Source organism: Penicillium longicatenatum (genome assembly GCF_028827895.1).
Source record: "Penicillium longicatenatum strain IBT 33135 chromosome Unknown contig_1_segment0_segment0, whole genome shotgun sequence".
NCBI classification, from domain to species: domain Eukaryota; kingdom Fungi; phylum Ascomycota; class Eurotiomycetes; order Eurotiales; family Aspergillaceae; genus Penicillium; species Penicillium longicatenatum.
This window is the reverse complement of record NW_026643119.1, coordinates 2,442,922-2,461,360: the sequence shown is the minus strand read 5'-3', so window position 1 is coordinate 2,461,360 and position 18,439 is coordinate 2,442,922. Positions and strand designations below refer to the sequence as shown.

At 49.9% G+C, this 18,439-nt stretch overlaps 6 protein-coding genes across 6 annotated transcripts; 2 read left to right on the top strand and 4 right to left on the bottom strand.

The window, feature by feature from the left end:
- Positions 1-461: 461 nt before the first annotated feature.
- On the top strand, positions 462-1,970 carry N7484_001690 (C2H2-type zinc finger protein; the record flags this gene model as incomplete). Its single annotated transcript, XM_057112110.1, has 3 exons — positions 462-1,292; positions 1,360-1,533; positions 1,620-1,970. 3 exons carry the CDS (start codon positions 462-464, stop codon positions 1,968-1,970), a joined length of 1,356 nt encoding a protein of 451 aa, XP_056976847.1.
- Positions 1,971-2,853: 883 nt separating this feature from the next.
- Positions 2,854-5,719, bottom strand: N7484_001689 (NCBP1 family protein; the record flags this gene model as incomplete). Its single annotated transcript, XM_057112109.1, has 7 exons — positions 2,854-3,704; positions 3,771-3,952; positions 4,009-4,916; positions 4,970-5,237; positions 5,311-5,417; positions 5,505-5,599; positions 5,650-5,719. The coding sequence occupies 7 exons, from the start codon at positions 5,717-5,719 to the stop codon at positions 2,854-2,856; spliced, it is 2,481 nt and encodes an 826-aa protein (XP_056976846.1).
- A 1,363-nt stretch (positions 5,720-7,082) lies between these two features.
- Positions 7,083-8,671, bottom strand: N7484_001688 (GSK family serine/threonine-protein kinase; the record flags this gene model as incomplete). Its single annotated transcript, XM_057112108.1, has 7 exons — positions 7,083-7,216; positions 7,286-7,490; positions 7,545-7,738; positions 7,823-8,171; positions 8,235-8,318; positions 8,382-8,554; positions 8,626-8,671. 7 exons carry the CDS (start codon positions 8,669-8,671, stop codon positions 7,083-7,085), a joined length of 1,185 nt encoding a protein of 394 aa, XP_056976845.1.
- A 4,758-nt stretch (positions 8,672-13,429) lies between these two features.
- Positions 13,430-14,652, bottom strand: tom40 (TOM complex pore protein TOM40; the record flags this gene model as incomplete). The annotated part of the gene is made up of 3 exons (XM_057112107.1): positions 13,430-13,537; positions 13,598-14,245; positions 14,341-14,652. 3 exons carry the CDS (start codon positions 14,650-14,652, stop codon positions 13,430-13,432), a joined length of 1,068 nt encoding a protein of 355 aa, XP_056976844.1.
- Positions 14,653-15,385: 733 nt separating this feature from the next.
- Positions 15,386-17,695, top strand: N7484_001686 (bifunctional fructose-2,6-bisphosphate 2-phosphatase/6-phosphofructo-2-kinase; the record flags this gene model as incomplete). The annotated part of the gene is made up of 10 exons (XM_057112106.1): positions 15,386-15,399; positions 15,572-15,868; positions 15,941-16,038; positions 16,092-16,261; positions 16,314-16,394; positions 16,445-16,552; positions 16,606-16,725; positions 16,782-17,156; positions 17,209-17,385; positions 17,441-17,695. The coding sequence occupies 10 exons, from the start codon at positions 15,386-15,388 to the stop codon at positions 17,693-17,695; spliced, it is 1,695 nt and encodes a 564-aa protein (XP_056976843.1).
- A 104-nt stretch (positions 17,696-17,799) lies between these two features.
- On the bottom strand, positions 17,800-18,259 carry N7484_001685 (ubiquitin-related modifier 1; the record flags this gene model as incomplete). Its single annotated transcript, XM_057112105.1, has 3 exons — positions 17,800-17,917; positions 17,981-18,145; positions 18,204-18,259. 3 exons carry the CDS (start codon positions 18,257-18,259, stop codon positions 17,800-17,802), a joined length of 339 nt encoding a protein of 112 aa, XP_056976842.1.
- Positions 18,260-18,439: the final 180 nt, after the last annotated feature.

Here is an 18,439-nt window from a genome sequence, read left to right as displayed (position 1 = left end):
TCAACATTTCTGCTACACCGAGTTTTTTGGGGATGCATTTTTATTACACATTTCCCATTACACTAGTCGAGTCTCGCCAAATCAATATTAAATCAGATGCGTCCCATTATGCGGGCTTTCAGGTCTCCACGGAATCCCTGATCGACCATGCACGTCTAGCCTCGAACTACTCCCTCTGAACGTCATATAACTGTGATCCACTTGTGGGCAATCATACAGATCTATGCACACATCCTTATATAGATCAAATCCTGACCCGTACTTCTTCTCTGGTCGACCTTTCTATATCCCAGACCCTTTCTTCTCTATTTAACCTTCAGACAGAACCCAAATTGCAAAAAGAAAACAAAAAAAAAAAGAAAGACCTTCGTCAAGGTGTGATTGTGACTGCCAGGGACACGCGCCAAACCCAAAAGAAAGGGAAAGAAAAAAGAAACGACCAAGGCAACGAAAGAACAGACATGGAGACCGCCGAACCAGTGTCTTCATATGAGTTCTCGGGTCATGGCCATATGGGCCCTTATGCCCATCGTCGGATGGACTCCCCCCTGTTCCCTTACTATGCTCATCATCCTACATCGACGCCATACTCTCTCCCATATCATGCTCCAACCTCGGGTTCGTACAACTTTAGCCCTCTCACTCAGCCCGCACACCCATATGGTCATTATTTCGGAGCCAGCCAGCCCCCACTCGCATCTCCGATTCGCCTGACCGAACAACCACTGCATTCGCTTCCGGAGATTCGCCCGGCAAAGAATGCCATCAACCAGGGGGCGAAGGGACCCGATGCCCGGGGTCTTGGAGCCGTGGCCGTGAAGAAGGGTGGTCCCAACTTCGAGTTCTCGACCGAAGTCGACGTCTTGATGAAGGCCATCCAGGCTAAACCGGAGACGGGCTCGTCCCCCGTGCAGCAGCAGAGCCAGCAGATCCAGCAAGTCCAACCGGTTCAACAGATCCCACAGGCCCAGCAGTCACTGCCACCACTGCAGCAGCTCGCATCGCCAGGGTATCCAACCTACCCCATGTCACCTCCGCGTTGTATTCTGAACAATGACGGCCAGCTGTCGCGGTCTGGCAAGAAGCGCAAGTATACCTGCACCTTGCCGAACTGTGGCAAGAGTTTTGCGCAGAAAACACACTTGGATATCCATACTCGAGCGCATACAGGTGATAAGCCCTTTGTGAGTAGACCGTGCTCGATCATGGCGGGGGTCATTTCAGCTGATGCAGTGCAGATATGCAAGGAGCCTTCCTGTGGACAACGATTCTCGCAGCTAGGCAACCTCAAGGTCAGTCCTGCAACCCCTCGCCCCCCAAAAGTAGAGAGCCTGGCCTGACCAAGACCCATTCTACCAGACTCATGAACGCCGCCACACGGGTGAGAAACCGTACTCCTGTGATATCTGCCATAAAAGATTCGCCCAGCGGGGCAATGTACGGGCCCACAAGACGACCCATCTCCAGAATAAGCCATTCACCTGCCTACTGGACGACTGCGGGAAGAAGTTTACGCAACTTGGGAACCTGAAGGTAAGACATTCACTGACTTCTATGAGCCCACGATCCATGGGCAAGTTCCGGCTCAACAGGCTCACATCCTTTCCTTCTGGATCTAGTCCCACCAGAATAAGTTCCACGCATCCACGCTCCGCTCGTTAACGATGCGATTCTCCCAAATCGGCGACCAAGGTACCGTCAATCCGCAAGACCGCGAACTATGGGAGTATTTTGCTTCCCTCTACAAGAACAGCAATAAGGGCATCAAGGGCCGAGGCAAAGACCGACGGATCCTAACCACCAAGCGGTCGATGACAGGCGACTCGATGCACCGCATGCTGTCCATGGAATCGGATGAGGATCCTTCGCAGCTCCGACGAGGCAGCTATGAAGATAGTCTGTCCATGTATACGGGCGGGTCCAGCAGTGATGGAGACGAACCCGGCCCATACTTGATGAACCGGCGGTGAAATCTATTTTATTCTGTTTCTATACATTCCTGGGCTACTTTCATTTTGGGGCTTGTCTCTGATCCTTTGTCCTGTGATTTTTCTTTGTTTTTCTCTTGTCATCCTGTGAGGATTAATGGCGCGCTTCGGATCCTCCGATCTGGATCTATATACCCGGGGGTTTATTTGGAGGAATGAGTATGGTTTCATGGGGTTTTCGTATGGGTGATTTCTGCGTTCAAGATGTACATGATTTATGAGTTTTGTATTTGTTATTCCATTGTATTCTATTTGGACGCTATGTACACGAAGCAAAGTTTAAAGAAGTTTCGGGGAGTGATTCTGATTCCGATGATCCTACTCTTCTGCTGTGATGAATCGGATTCCCAATGGTTCGACCATTCGACCACGTCTCTTCTGCCCCTGTCTGAGTTGCCCGGGTTCTTGGTTTGCCTTGACAGCTGACCTCCTAGTACCACACGAGGTGGAGTTGGGCAAGTCGAGGGACAGGAAGGATTCAACTAGTTCCGAGGTTCGTGCACAACGTGCGATAGGACTCTAATGGATTGGTTCCTGGGTTCTGATAGATCCGTTCCGGTATATGGCATGCATGGGAATTATAGATCTATGCATATGTTTTCTTTTGCTGCAGTGGACGTGGGAGCACGAACTTGTACCACCGGTTCATGTAAGACAGGAGATTGCGATCTTCTCCTTTCTCCACACGAGTTCGTGCAGTGGCACTGGACCAAAAGCAAAGAGAGCCTAGTTAATGTGGGAAATAAATAAAACAAGTCGAGGAAAAGAAAAAAGGAAATTGTAAATGTGACAGGCTGCGTGCGTGCTCCATCCTGACAGGCCCCCCACTCTGCATTCTGCAACCCTGTCATACCCCAAGGACACACTATTGCCCATCTGCATTAGTAATCTGAGTGTCTCCATTATCGCCAGCATCCTGCATGGGGATCACGGTGCCCACCGGAGTGGCGTGGGCTAGAGAATCCATGATGAAGGCTTCTTCCACGGCAACCTTACGTCGGAACACACGAAGCCAGCGACGACCCCATTGGCGGATGAGAGCGTCTTCAGGCAGATCGCCGCTACCATCACCGCGCTCCATTAGCTCGTCGTTGCTGCCTGCAGCCACTGACACAATTGAGTCCTCAATGAACCTGAATAGCGTCTGCATCTCCCCCCGCTCACGAGACAGTGTCTCCTCTAGCACACTCAGCTGTGGCTCGTACAAGCCAGGCTGGGTACGAGCCACGACGATCTGACGCATGCGATTGGTAACCTTTCCGACGGTAGCGGAGATCATCTCAAAGACATGGGCCTTGGCTAGCACCGCTCCGGCCTCCAGAGACTCCGAAAGCGCCCATTCCAGGACGGAATAGGGGGTGATGATGGTGTAATTGAGGAGTTTGTCGATGATGTTGATGGCGATGCCGGGCTGATCAGCCCAGTACTCCATAACGGAGGCAATAATTTGGCATCGGGCCCGCTGCGAGACTGGCCCAATGGCCAAGAGCCGCTCCTTGTTCCGTTCAATGCAAGAGAGGACGTGAGAGAGGGACTTGGACCCCACAAAGCAGATGGAGGTCATCAAGGCATCCGTTGAAGGGACCTTGGGGTCCTCCACCCCCAGACTTTGTGCCTGTTCCTCAATCGCCGCAATCAGTGGCTCAATTTCCGCGTCATCCGCTTTCTTTCGAATGAGCTGCATGATCTCCTGTCCTTCTTTGGAGTACGGGGTCACTATTATTTCATGGTCAGCGCGCCAAGGCCTTTGTGTGCAACCGCCCTAACCTAGAGTTTACGTACTTTCCGAGAAATATTTGAACTCAGGGGTATCCTTCTCCTTCTCCTCGGTGATCAAGGGAAGATAAGGCTCCAGCAAAGTGCCCTTAATGCGCTGCGCAAAGCTGAGTCGAATCTCCTTGTCCAAAGCACCGTGGATGAAGGCCAGCTTGGGATGAATAGCAGGAAGGTCAAGATCGTCCACCCTGGATCTAGGTTAGCCTTCGCCCATTCTCCATGAATGATAAGCCATATTACTTACCACTCGCTCCATTTCCATGTGAATCCAAAGTTGCTCAAATGGTGAGCAAACCAATCTAAGAATCGGTTGCTCAGTTCCAGATCCATGGTCTCTAGGCTGTTATACAAGAACCGAATAGCACGACCCAAGCTAGGTGCGATAGCAGCAGGGCCAATCTTGCAGCATTCGGTCAAAAGAGCATGGTAATAAACGAGCTTATGCTCAGGGGTGGGAAGCTGATACAGTTGGGAGAACACGGCATCCACCGCAACGTCCTCAGGCTTCCAAGCCTGACCCTGACCAGCAAGATCACGCATCCGGTCAAAGGGCGTGGCACGCTTGACGAAGGTGTCCGGGGTAAAGTAACAATCCACGTCAATCAAATACTTGGCCGTAGCAACGCGGTTGAAGTCGAGGAGATTGATGGTATCCACCAAAGCATCTCTCAGCAGCAACGACGTGACATCCGAAGGTGGAGGCACCGTATCAATCTCTTGATTGGCATACACTGAAATGTAAACCTCGGGGAAGAGAGGCCGGGATCCGTTCTGGACCGGGTTAGGAACATTTATTTGTGGGAATGAAACCTTGTTCACCGGCTCGAAGAACTTCTGACCCAGATCCTGTTCATCCTGCTCCATTTCCTGGACGCCCTTCCAGGGACGGGGGAGACACTTCAACTCCCAGCCCCGGCTAGCCTCGCCTTGTAGTTGACTTTGCAGAAGACTAATCACACTGGGTCCAGCGGCTTCTTTGTTCTCTTCCGGGCTAAACGTATTCACCAAGTCCACCAATGCGTGCGGCGTAGATGCAATAATGTCCGTTTTCTCAAGGAGTCCCATAGCCTGAGTCTCGAAGCCCGTCGCAGGAGAGGACATCACATAAGGAATAGTGAACAGGATGACCTTGACAAGCTCCAGACCGAGTAGCTGCGCCAAACTGTTAGTTTCGGGCGATCCATCTGGGGATAGAGCCCACTTACGTCTTCCGAGGATGCCGTCTGGAGATCAACCGCGCGAGCGAAGAGCTCTTCCAGCAGCGAAAAGATACCATCGCCCTCAAAAAGAGGCTGCAAGCCTCCCAAAAAGCGAAGGACAAGCTTCACCTCTCGCCATGACCCCGAGTCAATGTGTTTCTGCAGGATCTCGCCTGCTTTCTGCAGCACCTCCGCACCCAGTTCAGCCTTGAGGTTGTAGGCGACCAAAGTTGTTGCCGCCACGAATGGGATTTTCATCGGTTGTTCCTGGACACTGCATTGAGAGGTTGTGATGTCAGTCCAATCTTCACGGGCTTCCAAGTATTGGTGTAGGTTGGCACACGCACAGGTCCAAGGAAATGTTAACAAAGGTGTCGCGCAACTCCTCATCATCAAAGTTCTCCGCGACTGACTTCGCGATTCCCATAATATCATCTTCCACTTTTCGGGCTGCCTATCCAATGGGTCTTGCGCATCAGTATTCCAATTCCATAGTTCTCATAGGCAGAAAGCACGCAATGCAGGGGCAGTGGATTCATACGGATTCAGCGATTGCCAGCAGTTGACGGCGGACCTGAACAAACAAAGGCTCTTCGTATCTGCGTCTCTGAGGGCGACGATCAAAATCGTCATCGTCTTCCAACTTGTCAGTTATCGTCACAGGGAAGCCTGAGCATGTCGCTCACCTCTGTAGCGGCGCTTGCGCCCACCACCACCACCCCGGGGGCCATGATTCCGGCGCTCATAATCAGCCATGGTGTGCAAAGTCTGGAATGGACAATGGGATTCAAGAGAGAAGAATGGTGTTCAGAAGGTCCAGAGCTCCTAGTAAATGCAAATGGCAGCTCGGAAGTGGGGAAAATCCGACCCGAGAAACCATCCAAACAAAGTCAAACTTAAGTAGCTCGCGACCAGGAGACAATATCTGACAAGTTTTCCAAGGACATCATTTGAAAGAAACCATGTTCAATCTGAACCTATATTATTCCTTTCAACGTGACCACCCATGGACCTCATCTCTGTCAACAAGCGGTTCCCTTTTACCTCCTACGCCAAATCTCTCTCTCCAGTTCAGCTAAGCGTCAGAATCAGAACCTCAAGTTATACAAAGTCATATATAGTGTGATTCAGTACCTCGAAAGGCTGTTTTGTATGGTTAGATAAACACGTCAACTGGTCTGGGTAGTAATCAATGCTTCGTGGTCGGACACTTATATCAAAATGCTATCAAAGAATGCCTTTCTTACATGACCGAATCCGAATAGGGGATTCCCCTGCGATACAACGGCACATCTCTACGGGCCGCCTAACACAAGGAGCCCATCCGATTCAGACCTGGAACGTGTAGCTTCATCACCGGTCAGGGGAGGAATCACAAGCCGAGCCAAGCTTCAAGAAGCTGGGCAATGACATTTGCAAAAAGGGAAATGGGGATCAAAAACATGACACAGCAAGGGAAGAAAAGGACAGAGAAAGAGAAGAACGAGGGAGGATGACATAGAACAAAAAAAAAACGTGGTTTCTAGCGCTGCAAAGTCGAAGGAATTGCGTGGTAAATTGGGGTTGGGGTTGGGGGGACTACAGTCCCGGGTAAAATTGAACGAAAAGCCTCCGTCACCCACGGTGATGCGTATAGAAGGTCCCGAGATCAGGGCCTTCTGCATAGGGGTTTGCCTTCCCCTCCCCGAATGAAGCTATGCAGTCTTCAATCCCGGCAGACTTGCACAGAAAGGGTATCACTTTTTCCTCCCAAGTGTCGCAGACACCTCAAAAAATAAGAACTCCAGGCCATGACCTTCCACCATTGCGTGACAATCATCAGCCTCCCATGCCCCTCCAAATGAATCAGATCCAGTTTTTCTGCTCAGCCATGAAAAAGGACATTTTCCACTTTTCCCATCGCTCCCCCGCCACAAAACTCCCTGACAGATGTTGCAGTCCCGTCAATGGCCCGCTGGTTCAATAAGAGGTATGGAAACTCAGCAAAGCCTGTGCTCTCTCAAGTGAAGAGCGTCACTCGAAACATGATGGTACTCGGTCGATAGGTCCTGAGAATCTCTCACGCGCTGTGCGGAAAGCACTACGAACAGACATGTCTCTCGTTGAGGTATCTATCCTCTCAGTCGAGATGAGCCATCATCTCCTCCTTGGACAGGGGCTTGAAATTATTGATGTCAAGCCCGCGCGCTTCCAAGGCCGGACGAGCATGGGGAGGGACGATTTGTTCGTTCAGTTCGGGCGCGATCGAAAGTTCTGAATCTGGGGTTAGCAAAAGAGGGGGAAAAAAGAGACCCGCTATCGGGTCATAGTAATGGAACTTACCATGCCGCGAGAAATCAAAGAGAACGGGCAAATCTTTGGCCGGGTTGTTGTGATGGCGCGAATCGGGGAAGCGGGTGGCCGGATCCCGTAGTTCGTCAAAGAAGGGGTGGCACATGGCCTCGATGGCCGACAGACGCTCGGTGGGCGTGTACTCCAGAAGTGCCGAAATCAGGTCAATGGCCTCGGGGGGAGCCTTCCGGAAGACCTAAGGTTGGGTGGTCAGCATCCGAAATTTCAGGCCATTGGGAGTTATAGGTACCTTATTGAAAGGATGCGGCTTGATTTGAGGGAATTTGTGCTCCATGTAATTGGGGTTCATGGTCCGGATCTGCTCGCGGGTGGGAGTGCCAAGGACCTTGATGATTTCCACTAGCTGGTCAATGCCCGATTCACCAGGGAAGAGGGGTTGTCCCAGCATCAACTCCGCCATGACACAACCAGTCGACCATACGTCTAAATTGGAGGGGAAAAGAATAAGAGTCAGACCTAGGTTCAGGATCGCGAGAGGGAAATCGAATCATGGATAAGGGAACGCACCGATCTTTGTTGTGTAGTTGGTCGCACCGAAGATCAACTCCGGCGCCCGATAGTAGCGAGAGCAAATGTAGGAGACGTTGGGTTCGTTTTCAATCAGAATCTTGGCAGATCCGAAATCGCACAGCTTCAAGATTCCCGTGTTAGGGTCCAGCAGGAGGTTCTGGGGCTTAATATCGCGATGACAGATTCCTTGCGAGTGGATGTAGGCCAGCGACCGGAACAACTGGTAGATGTAGAGCTTGACCTCAAGCATGGGCATCGTAGTCTTGAGTTTGTTGAAATAGCGCGAGGCACGGTACACAGTTTCGGGGACATACTCGAGAACCAGGTTGAGGTACACTTCATCTTTCTACAATGGAGGGGGGAAAAAGGTCAGTGGGAGTACCGGGCGGGAGACGATCTCAACACCTACTCGGTCGCCGTTGGAGTAGTAAAAGGCTTTCAGCTCGACGATATTAGGATGGCGCACAATCCTCATGATTTGGAGCTCACGGTTCTACAAAGATCATCAGTATCATCCTGACAGCCTTTTTCCTTTTCCGGGTAAATCCGCTGTTACCTTGAATCGCTTGTCCTGGAGGACTCTCTTGATGGCAGCATCCTCGCCGCTGGGGGCCATCTTGGTTTGGAAGACCACACCGAAGGATCCATTGCCCACGATCTTACACTGAGTGTACGAGATCTCTTTGTGCTCGCCGGTAAGGCCATCTTGGACCTTTTCGCGAATGACCTCTGCAGCGGGGAGGGAAGAGCGAACGTCAGTGGGAGGGGAGGGACGACAACGCAATTGAGGCAAGACTTACCACCCATGCGCAAACTTGGGAATAACCCAGGCCGACTCTGTGACATGGCGGGGAGTGCTATGGAGGAAGAGGAAAGGAACCCGTTTTGGGCGTGGTAATCGGTGGAGTCAAGCTGGGAGGGGAGGGAGGGGGTGGGCGGAAGGTCCGAACGGGGCGAGATGAGAAGAATAGGTGGTTCGAGTGCCAAGAATGCAGGAAAGAGGGAAAGGAAATCCCAAAAGGTGGAATGAATTGGTGTGTAGGAGGAAGGGAGGGACCAATAATGTCGAATTGAGGAAAATCCAAAGGGTTAGATTGGGAGTAAGAAAATTGGGTAAATTGGGTATTGGGGGTGTTAAGGTGTTAAGGTGTGTATGGGATTCAGGGCGACTTCGGAAAAGGTGACGTTGACGCTTAGAAAGTTCAAAGGAAACAACGTTAAGGGCCAAAGAGGGGGACAGAATAAAATAGAAAAAAAACCAGGAAAAGTGAAATAAAAAACAAGGGGAATCTGTCCAATTATTCTAAACGAAAAAGAAGTTCCCCCTAATAAAGGAACGAAGGAAAAGGCCCTGGAGAAGAGAAAAGAGAGGGGGCGGGAGAGTCCCAAGGTCCAATACCAGATATTACTAGGACATATCTATAGGGCGTTCATAGCAAGAATGGAGACGATAGGTTTGTTTGTTCTTTTATTTCTAATATATATTATTGTTGTAAGCCAACATCGTGTTCCTCTCGAGAATCGAAATCCATCTCTCCTGTGATTTATTCTCCGCCTTCTCATGTAGCAGCTTGTGTGAGTTGAATCCATTTATTACTGGGTTGGATACGGAATTACCATTACGATACCAACCTTACAGGAATGATCTCATCGATTAATACGGAGGTCCAAGTGGATGACCTGGGTTACCCGGTAATGATACACATATCCGAGCCTCTCTCGAAAAGTGGATATAAGTTACTTCACCACAGTCCAGAACATTGACACTCTCCATACTACACCTCTGTCTCTCTATTCTCTATCTATTTTAGGGGATTTTGGGAGGGGGAGGGGGAAAGGTCACGTTGAACGGAGATACTGATGTTCCGCGAGTCCCGTGTCGGCTGACCAGCCGTGATTTTCCCGGGAACGACGCTGATTGGCTAGATGATGTACGACCTCGTGACCAGCATGTCATCGAGTCCAGCTGACTACTGCATACAGGTGCGAAGAGGCGAGAATAGAAAGAAATACAGAAAGAGCTTGGGCCACCAAGTGGAGCTTTGGACAACATTAGTCTTGACTAGTTAAAGTTCTTGACCTGGGTCGAATGGCTCTCGATCATCTGATAGATTTGGGGGGAGGGTTTGGGGATTTTGGTGGGGACTTGCATAATCCACCACTTAACATGCTTTTCACTATGTATTCACTAGGTATAGATTCCTCCCTGGTCTAGTATTTTAGTGATACACATATTTCTTCTTCGGTCGATCTAATTTCAAAGCTTGAGCCATGCCATGCGAGATACGGCACGAACGGGACCCGGCAGCTCAACATCGAACTGTCGATCCCCGACTCATTCGAGTATCGCAGTGCAGGGATTCCCTTGGCATGTGAGATAGAAAGGCTCATCCAGCCGACGTCCGGCTCCGAATGATTGGGATTCCGGCCGGGGATGAGAAAATTCAAACCCTTCAAAAGTCAAAACCCTCTAATGCCTCATAATTGCATGTATTGAGTGAGGACGATAGCATAGGGGGGTGTAAAAAAGCAAAAGGGGAGCTAGGAAGCTAGGGAGATCTCTATAGAATGGGCTGCAGAACCTGAAAGATTGGGCTAGAAGCCGAATTGCTTTTTTCTTCTTGTCTCCTTTAGGGATAAGGATGGGCTCAGGTGGATTGCTCTAGACTCCTCCATCTCAATTTCTTTTTTGAATGTGGGAACCATTGAAAGGGCGTTAAGGAATGTTTCGGGTTCCTGACACTTTGGTGCCCCTGATGCCATATCTCACATAACAGATCGAGTGTTCGACACACCCAACTCTGAGATCCACCAATCATGGGAGAATGACAGAAGGCACAGCAACCCCTCCCCCAACGCAGCCGTTGAGGACCAACCATTTCCTCGATGCAGAGCCTGCAGATGGTAATGCACCTGGCTGAAAAGGTTCCAGGTTGAGAAGCTTACAAGCTCTGCGGTACACATACCAAATGTACCACGATACCCGGCAGAACAGTTTCTCTGCGGCATACCGGTATTTACGTCTGCAAGGAAACTAATCCCGACCCTCAAACCAAAATTACCGTGTGCAAACGCCCTGGTAGCACGCAGAAGATCGCACATCACCAGATCAATCTGGGGGCTGTGGCATATTACCTCGCCACAACTTTGTCAGGCGACGCCGCTGTCATCCGGAAGTGACGTAGACCAAATGGCGAGACGGTGGCACGGCCCAAGGGTCGAATCCGCGGAAACGATATTACTTCGTTTTACGATCTCGCTCTCTGGTTCAGGACCCAGTACCAGATTCTCGTGAACCAATCTACCTGCCTTCAATCCTAATCTCGCCAATGGCTCCGGGTGGAACTCGCAATTTTACACAATTTACCAACCTCTTGGTCCACATACCTGTACCTGGCAGGCCCATCTCGGCACTTCCTGATCTCTCCTGCAGATGGAACCCATGGAAAGGGGCGGGAATGGTCCGATGTCCAAAGGCATGGAAGCAAGGGCCACGACATTCCATGTCTCTGTCAGACACGTGGATAGCATCATGAAACTCGCATTATGAGGGTTAAAAAAAAATAAAAAAACAAAACAAACAAATTCAACCAAACAAATCATAGGTCACACCGTGAGATGATCCTAGGGATTTAGGAATGCACTAAACTATGCGAATCATGAAATCCTCTCTTGATCAGCGTGATGATGTTGTTCCGAGAGATCTACCCTTTCGCGACGATCCAAATTTATAGCCTTAGTTTGAAGTCCTCAACGCGCCTATTGACATGATTCCGGACACGGGAACGAGGTATCCATGTCCCCAGCCATGGGAATAATCATCCGTTAGTGTGAGAGCTAAGGATTAGTTCGACGCTCAACGTGACTCTTGTTCTAATTTGACCATATCCCATCCTTATGCATGAAATTGGAAGGGAAAGGAAAGGGGAGAAAAACCTCCATGCAACTTGATCCAGTGCGAAGAAATTTTTTTATTAATAAAAAAAAAAAAACTCATCGACTCGTGCTAAGTCGCCTACAGTAAGTGCCAGTTCGGATACGCGCCCATGTGGATATGGATTCCCCCTCCTTAGCCGTAAAACTCATCTCATTTGACCCAGCCAATTTCGAGGAGAAACGAAGACTTACGCATCCAAGCAGACGCCACTGATTGGATAAGCCCCGAGGGGGGAGGGTCTCGGGCCCCCGCCCTCAAACTGTAAATGTTGAGACCTTCAGTTCATTTGGTCCCCGCGCCTTCGTCCCCGGGCCTGCCATTGTTCCGATGCATGTCGACTAACCCGGGACCGTTGGGGAATGATGTCAACTGCATTTCGAGGACTTCGACTTCCGAGATCCATAGAGAGGGATTAATGCACATGGACATTGATGATCAAAAGCCTTATGTCGTGTAGGGCTTGGAACGATGCTACTGGAATTCCCTACTTTCATAACAGGCTAGCAAGAGGATTGAAATGAACATACAAGCCCTATATGTATGTGTGCATGCGCAACATTGTTCAGGAAGACCTGTGATCAATGGCTATGCTATGCCATCTCTCTCTTGGCTGATAGGTCTCCAGTGGAATCCACGCCCCCCAAAAAGAAACCACAAAAAAAAGCAGGGAAATGAACATGGCATTTCGCCGAGACACAAGTGGGGGCTAATGGAGTTGAACGGTTTGCTCCCACAAAAGGTGCATAAGTCCAAGCCCACATCTGCACTCCGGAGTCTCTTCGTTGGAGGGCGCGGTTCAAGTTCTCCAGTCCACCCACTCACTAGTGGATCCCATTTTCTCGGTTGCCTTTCGGTCCCAAATGTTACGAATTTACAATACAAAACATATACCAACCCAGAGGCACCTGAGCACTTGATGAGCAATGCATACTGAGTTTGGTGGTATATAGGCATTCCATATATATGATGCCAGAGAAGACAGGTCGAGACGTGCACCTCTTTTAGGTTTTGTGGGGAGGCATCAGTTTGTGCTCAGAAACTCGGGTATGGTTCGGCACATAGCCCTTGGAGATGCGCTGCTTCTCATTTTTGGGTCAACCTTGGGGAGACATCGCTTGAAAGGCGCACCGAGGTTATATTCCGTTTAGCCAACATTATATCCCCTTTACCCTGAATACTATACACGCAAAGGCTCGACAATAGTGTTTTACATTGGTCCGTCTATGATGCGACAATAACCACAACTCTCCAGTGCAGCCCTACCGCACAACCCCTCGCCATCCCGACTATCCAGGCCATGGAAGAAAATCAAACTGAATAGAACAAGACATGAAACCACGGACCAAAAAAAGGACATTAGCCGAAGATGCGGGCATCAGATGTGGGCGGAGAAGAAAGTTATCGGAAAAGGGAAACGGAGTGTGAATCTATACAACAAACAGGGGAAATAGATCAAGAATATCCATGGCGCCAAACTGCCGCCTGCAATAGCAACCCGTGTTCAAAAGGATATACCGAAGGGGGGGGGGGGAGGTGATATGCCATGTCAATTCAGACATTTGGGGGAGGGGGGGCGAGAAGACTACTAAAACAGAGGATGAAAGGTGATTAACCTAAGAAACGCGATTCGTCACGAGACTTGAGGGATGAGTGAAGAGTGAAGGAACTTAGAAAGGAGGGGGGATCATGCTAGCGGGATCAGCATTCTCCTGTTGCTCCATCAATTCCTCGCCGGCGATCTCCAGAGACACGGCAAGGCCAACCTTGGCGGTTTGCTAGAGGAGAGTTAGTATCGAGTCATGACTCGGTTAGGGACAAATGGGCTCAGAACATACCTTAGACTGGTCAATTTCACCAGCGAAGCTAAGGGAGATGGGCATAGCAATGCGCTTCTCAAGAAGACAGCTGACCTTGCCGGCGCTGTCGACCTGGGCACGGAACGAGGAGGCGCGGAAGTCGTACTTGGCACCAATGGCGGTGGTTCCTTCACGGCTGGGGCCACCCATCATCATGGCAGCAGCACTGGGGGCGAACTGAAGGTTCATGTCGACACCGGCCTCCACGCGCTCAGAGAGTTTGCGCCAGTAGGTGGCAGCAAAGGTTCCCTGAGCCTGGAGCTGAGCAGTACCAATCCAGTCATCACCCTTGTACTTAGCGCAATAGGACAGAGCAGTCTCAGGGCGAGCATTCATAGCCTGGCGCTGCCAGATGGCCTCGAAACCAAGGGCAAGAGCGGGTGTGATGGACTGGAGATAGCTTCCAACAAAGATACCGGTCAGACCACCCTCAAGGGTAGAGGGGTTGAAGGCCTTCAGGGATGCGGAGAAATCAGCGCCAGTGTAGTCGTTATCAATCTGAAGAAGACCCTGGGAGCCACCAGCCATGATCTGTGCGTTGGTCTTGGTAACCAGCGCCGGATTCCAACGGTAGTTGCAGACTGCGGCGAGGGTGCCATCGTTTCCTAGGTTACCTTGCATGAAAACCTATGGATAGACAAATCATCGTAATTAGCGACTCATCCCAAAGAAAAACATCCGTAGATGAAGCTAGGAAGGAAGAATGGATCGATGGTTCTTACCTTGGGGCTTCCGTACATAGTGGAGAAGTTGTAGGGAGGCAGGTTGCCGGATCCGCCCATCGCGAACGCGTGCGATACACGGAACAGAGGAGACATACCAAAGACCTTGGTCAAGTCGGCACGGAGACCAGTGAACATGAAGTTGGTCAACAGCACGTCCTTCTGGACCTCGCGGGCGAGGCCGTCCACGGTACCCGGGTTGGGCAGGTTGAGCAACGCCCTCCGGTCAGAGAACGAGTTGTATGCATCCTTGATCGCCGCGGCCGCGGGGTTTTCCGTCAGGAAGGAGAGGGATGATGTGATATCGGACATTTTGAAGGTTGGAGATGTGGAATTATAACCGGTGTCGTCACGCGATGCCGGTCAATGGGATTTCGTTGCGGACAAGGGCAATGGGCAAAAAGAAAAGATAAAAACCAGCCCGGAAGATCTGGGACGAATGAACGACACAGACCAAGGTGTAGGAGATGGGAGGGCTGTCTGGACTTTTGAAGATTCACGGGGGAATCGGGGGTTGACTATGAAGGAAATGGAGCTGAAGACCTGACCGTGAAAAATGCCAGTTCCGTCGGCGTCTTTGGTGGCTGCCGTCCGCCCTTTATTATGTCAGCGCCGCGGCCAATTGGATTGTGTTTTTTATTGCTTTGGAGAACACCATTCGAGTCATTAGGAAATGGAGGATTGGACTGCTGTTAGGCTATTTATAATAATCTTGACATATAGATGGTACTCCTGTGATAATAGGAAAGTACAGTATCTCCCGAGTCGGTTGAGGTTAACCATTGGCAGTGTTTACTTGAGGGAATACATTCAAGGACCAAAAAAGGTTCCACCCGATATCTACTCTCACCGTTATCATATACCGCTTTTGCCCGAGTCCAGCCTCAGCTTCCAACTTTCCCCAACTTCTTCACAAGACTTCACCTTCTGGGGATATCTTTCGTAAAGTACCCGTTTATTCCCATTCGAGAATTCAAAAAGAAATCCCCAGAGGCGCCAAGTTCCAAAGTGAATATTTGCGTCATTTAGGTGCAGCCCCGCGATCATGGATACCTTACTGTAAGTCTCCTTGCCCAGATGCTTGAGGATTTGCCGGCATGAGAAAAGGGATCATGCTGCTTCTTCAAGCGCAGAGAGAAGAAGCAACAAATCTGGATTGTTGTTGATCCGTCTGAAAGTCGGCTTGAGGGGGATCTCCCACCCTTGGAATTCTAAAACTGACGTCAACCAGCACAGCAGAGATCGTAGCCAACTCGCCCCAGTTCCGGCGCAAATCCTCGATTTTCGTCGATGCAATTCATGATCTACCTGAAAAGGCCGATCTTGCCCCGGCACAGCTATACAGCACGGAATCCGGTCGGCTTTTCCACTCGGGCCGGATCGTCATCATCACCGTGGGTTTACCCGCCAGAGGCAAGACGTGTGTCTACCCTAACCAATTACCCAACGACCTAATCAAGATTGGACATGCTAATATTATTCTATTAAAAAGACACATTTCTGTTGCATTGGCACGATACCTTCGATGGTAGGTTCTCCGTGTGCTGCAAAGTGCTAGCATTCCGGCTTCTCGCAGGAACACGCTAACAAGGCGCTACAGGCTTGGAGTTAAGACCAGGATCTTTCATCTGGGTGACTACCGACGTGCCACGATTCCATTTGGTGAGGATATGCCTGATGATTATTTCTATGTGAATGGTAAGCGCAGTAATCTATCACAAGAATTCCAATGATGCTCACAAGGTCCTTAGCAACCGCTTCGTCCGTCCTTCTCCGCCAAAAGATCGTCAGGAAGTGCCGAGAGGATATCTATCATTTCCTTAACCATGAGAATGGCCAGATTGCGATCTACGACTCCGTAAACCCATTAGCCTCAGGACGACGGTCACTTGCCAAGGAGTTTGCCAAACATGACATCGAGGTAAATCAAACTCTTCAATCTGACGTAGATGCCAAAGTACTTATATCTTTAGACGCTGTTTATTGAGTCTTGGTGCGATGATGAACGAATTATTGAGGAGAACGTCCGAAGGGTCAAGATTTCTTCTCCAGATGTGAGTCCGATGTCTAGTATTTATATATTAAATATCTAACCGTACTCCAGTATGTTTCATGGAGCCCAGAGGATGCAGTCAAGCATTATCTTACTAGAATATCTTCTCGAATTCCCCAGTTCCAGACCATGGAGGAGAAGGACCTGAACTACATCAAGGTTTGTATTCTTTTCTGATCATTACCACCGGGCCCCCCTGCTAATTCCTATAGATGATCAATGCGGGAGAGCGATTGATAGTGAACAACCGCAGCTTCGGGTACCTTTCTAACCGCATTGTTTTCTACCTGCTGAACCTCCATATCAAATCTAGACGCACATACTTTGCGCGGGTTCGTGACTTTCCTCTAGCCATTGGGAGCATCAGACTGACTTGATGCACATATAGGCTGGCGTCTCATTAGAGGCAGATTCCTACAAAGCTGATGCGTCTCTTTCTGAACAAGGAGAAGATTATGCTAAGAAAATGACTGAATGTTTGCTTGCTCATCGAGAGGCGGAAAACCAGACAAAGATTTCTCAGGGCGAGTCTGGGAACGAATTGCGGCCTTTGAAGGTCTGGACATCGACGAGACGCCGTACCGTGGAGACCGCGAGATACCTCCATGAGAAAGGATACAAGGTCCGCCAGCGATCCCAAATGAGCCAACTTAACCCGGGAGTCTGCGAGAAAATGTCAGAGAGGCGCATCCGAGCCGAATTCGCGGATGAGGTCTCCAAGCATGAGCTGGATCCTTACCACCACCGCTATCCTCGTGCTGAGGTACAAATTTTTGCCCCAGAAAAGGCCTTAGAGTGACACTGACACTGACTAGTCTTACCACGATCTGGCTGTTCGCCTGGAACCGATCATTCTTGAACTGGAGCGAGAGCAAAACGATCTGCTGATCATTGCTCACGAAAGCGTTCTCAGGGTCCTATATGGGTATCTCATGGCTTGTAACGCTGCTGATATTCCCTTCCTAGAATTCCCTCGTGATGAGATTATTGAGGTACATGGTAGAAGACCGAACTTATGTTCTTATATGGCTAACTTGAATAATTCAGATTATCCCGGAGAGCTACCAAAACGAGGCACAACGGATCCATATTCCCGATCTCCCCGAAGAAATCATTCCTGCATCGCCCCAAGACTTGAAGATTCCAGTGCCCCCAAGTGGGGTTGTCTCTCCGATGCAAGGGCTAGGAAGTCCGCAGGATGGTCTGGCGACACCCCAGAGTGGCTACCGAACCCCCAGTGGGATTCGCACTCCACGTGAACCTGAAAGGCTCTCCCAGCAACACGTCGAAGATGTTGTTTAGGGCCAGCAATGTCTCTAGGCTCATTTGATTTGACCTAGTTATGTGGCCCTTTTCGGTTGCCTCAAAATCCCTTGGTTATTTTTATTGATGTGATTGTTCGCCCTCTAGCCTCCGTGCAACGTCGATACAAACACAATATTATCACCTGGCTGTAATTCGTACGCTTCCTCGCCTTCCAGTTCCCAGTCGGCGTCGTTGATCAAAACAAGGATTCCTGGTCGACTGCCCCAAATGTTAGTCTCAATTGAATGGACATAGAAGAGAAAGGGATTGAATGTGACGTACACATTGTCCTCCATAATAAATAGTTCCTTCCTCTGGTCTTTCATCAGGTTGTCGACCAAGTATCGAAGTAAATATGAGATGTTTGGTTGGCTACCATCATCCAGGCGGCCAGGCACTGTGACTTTATGCTTGCGCTCATTGGAAAATAGAATCTCTAATCCGCCGCTGTGGAAAGCAGTCAGTACCGAGGAAATTGAATCCGGGGATTCGGACATATAAGTACGTGAATTCGACAGTGATAGGGATCGGGGCCACGCCACCATTTGCGGTATTAGCCATGGTTCCAGCGGTAATTGACTCGGACTTGACTTCAGGATGGCGATGTTGTTTCAAATTAAGAATGACGAAGCTCGACAAAGGATTGGAAGAAAAGAAGACAAGGAGGGGCTTGAGGCGGTAGCCTCTTATCGATAAGCTACTTGCACAATTTATCTTTTGCGACAGCTCCGTTCTCCAGTG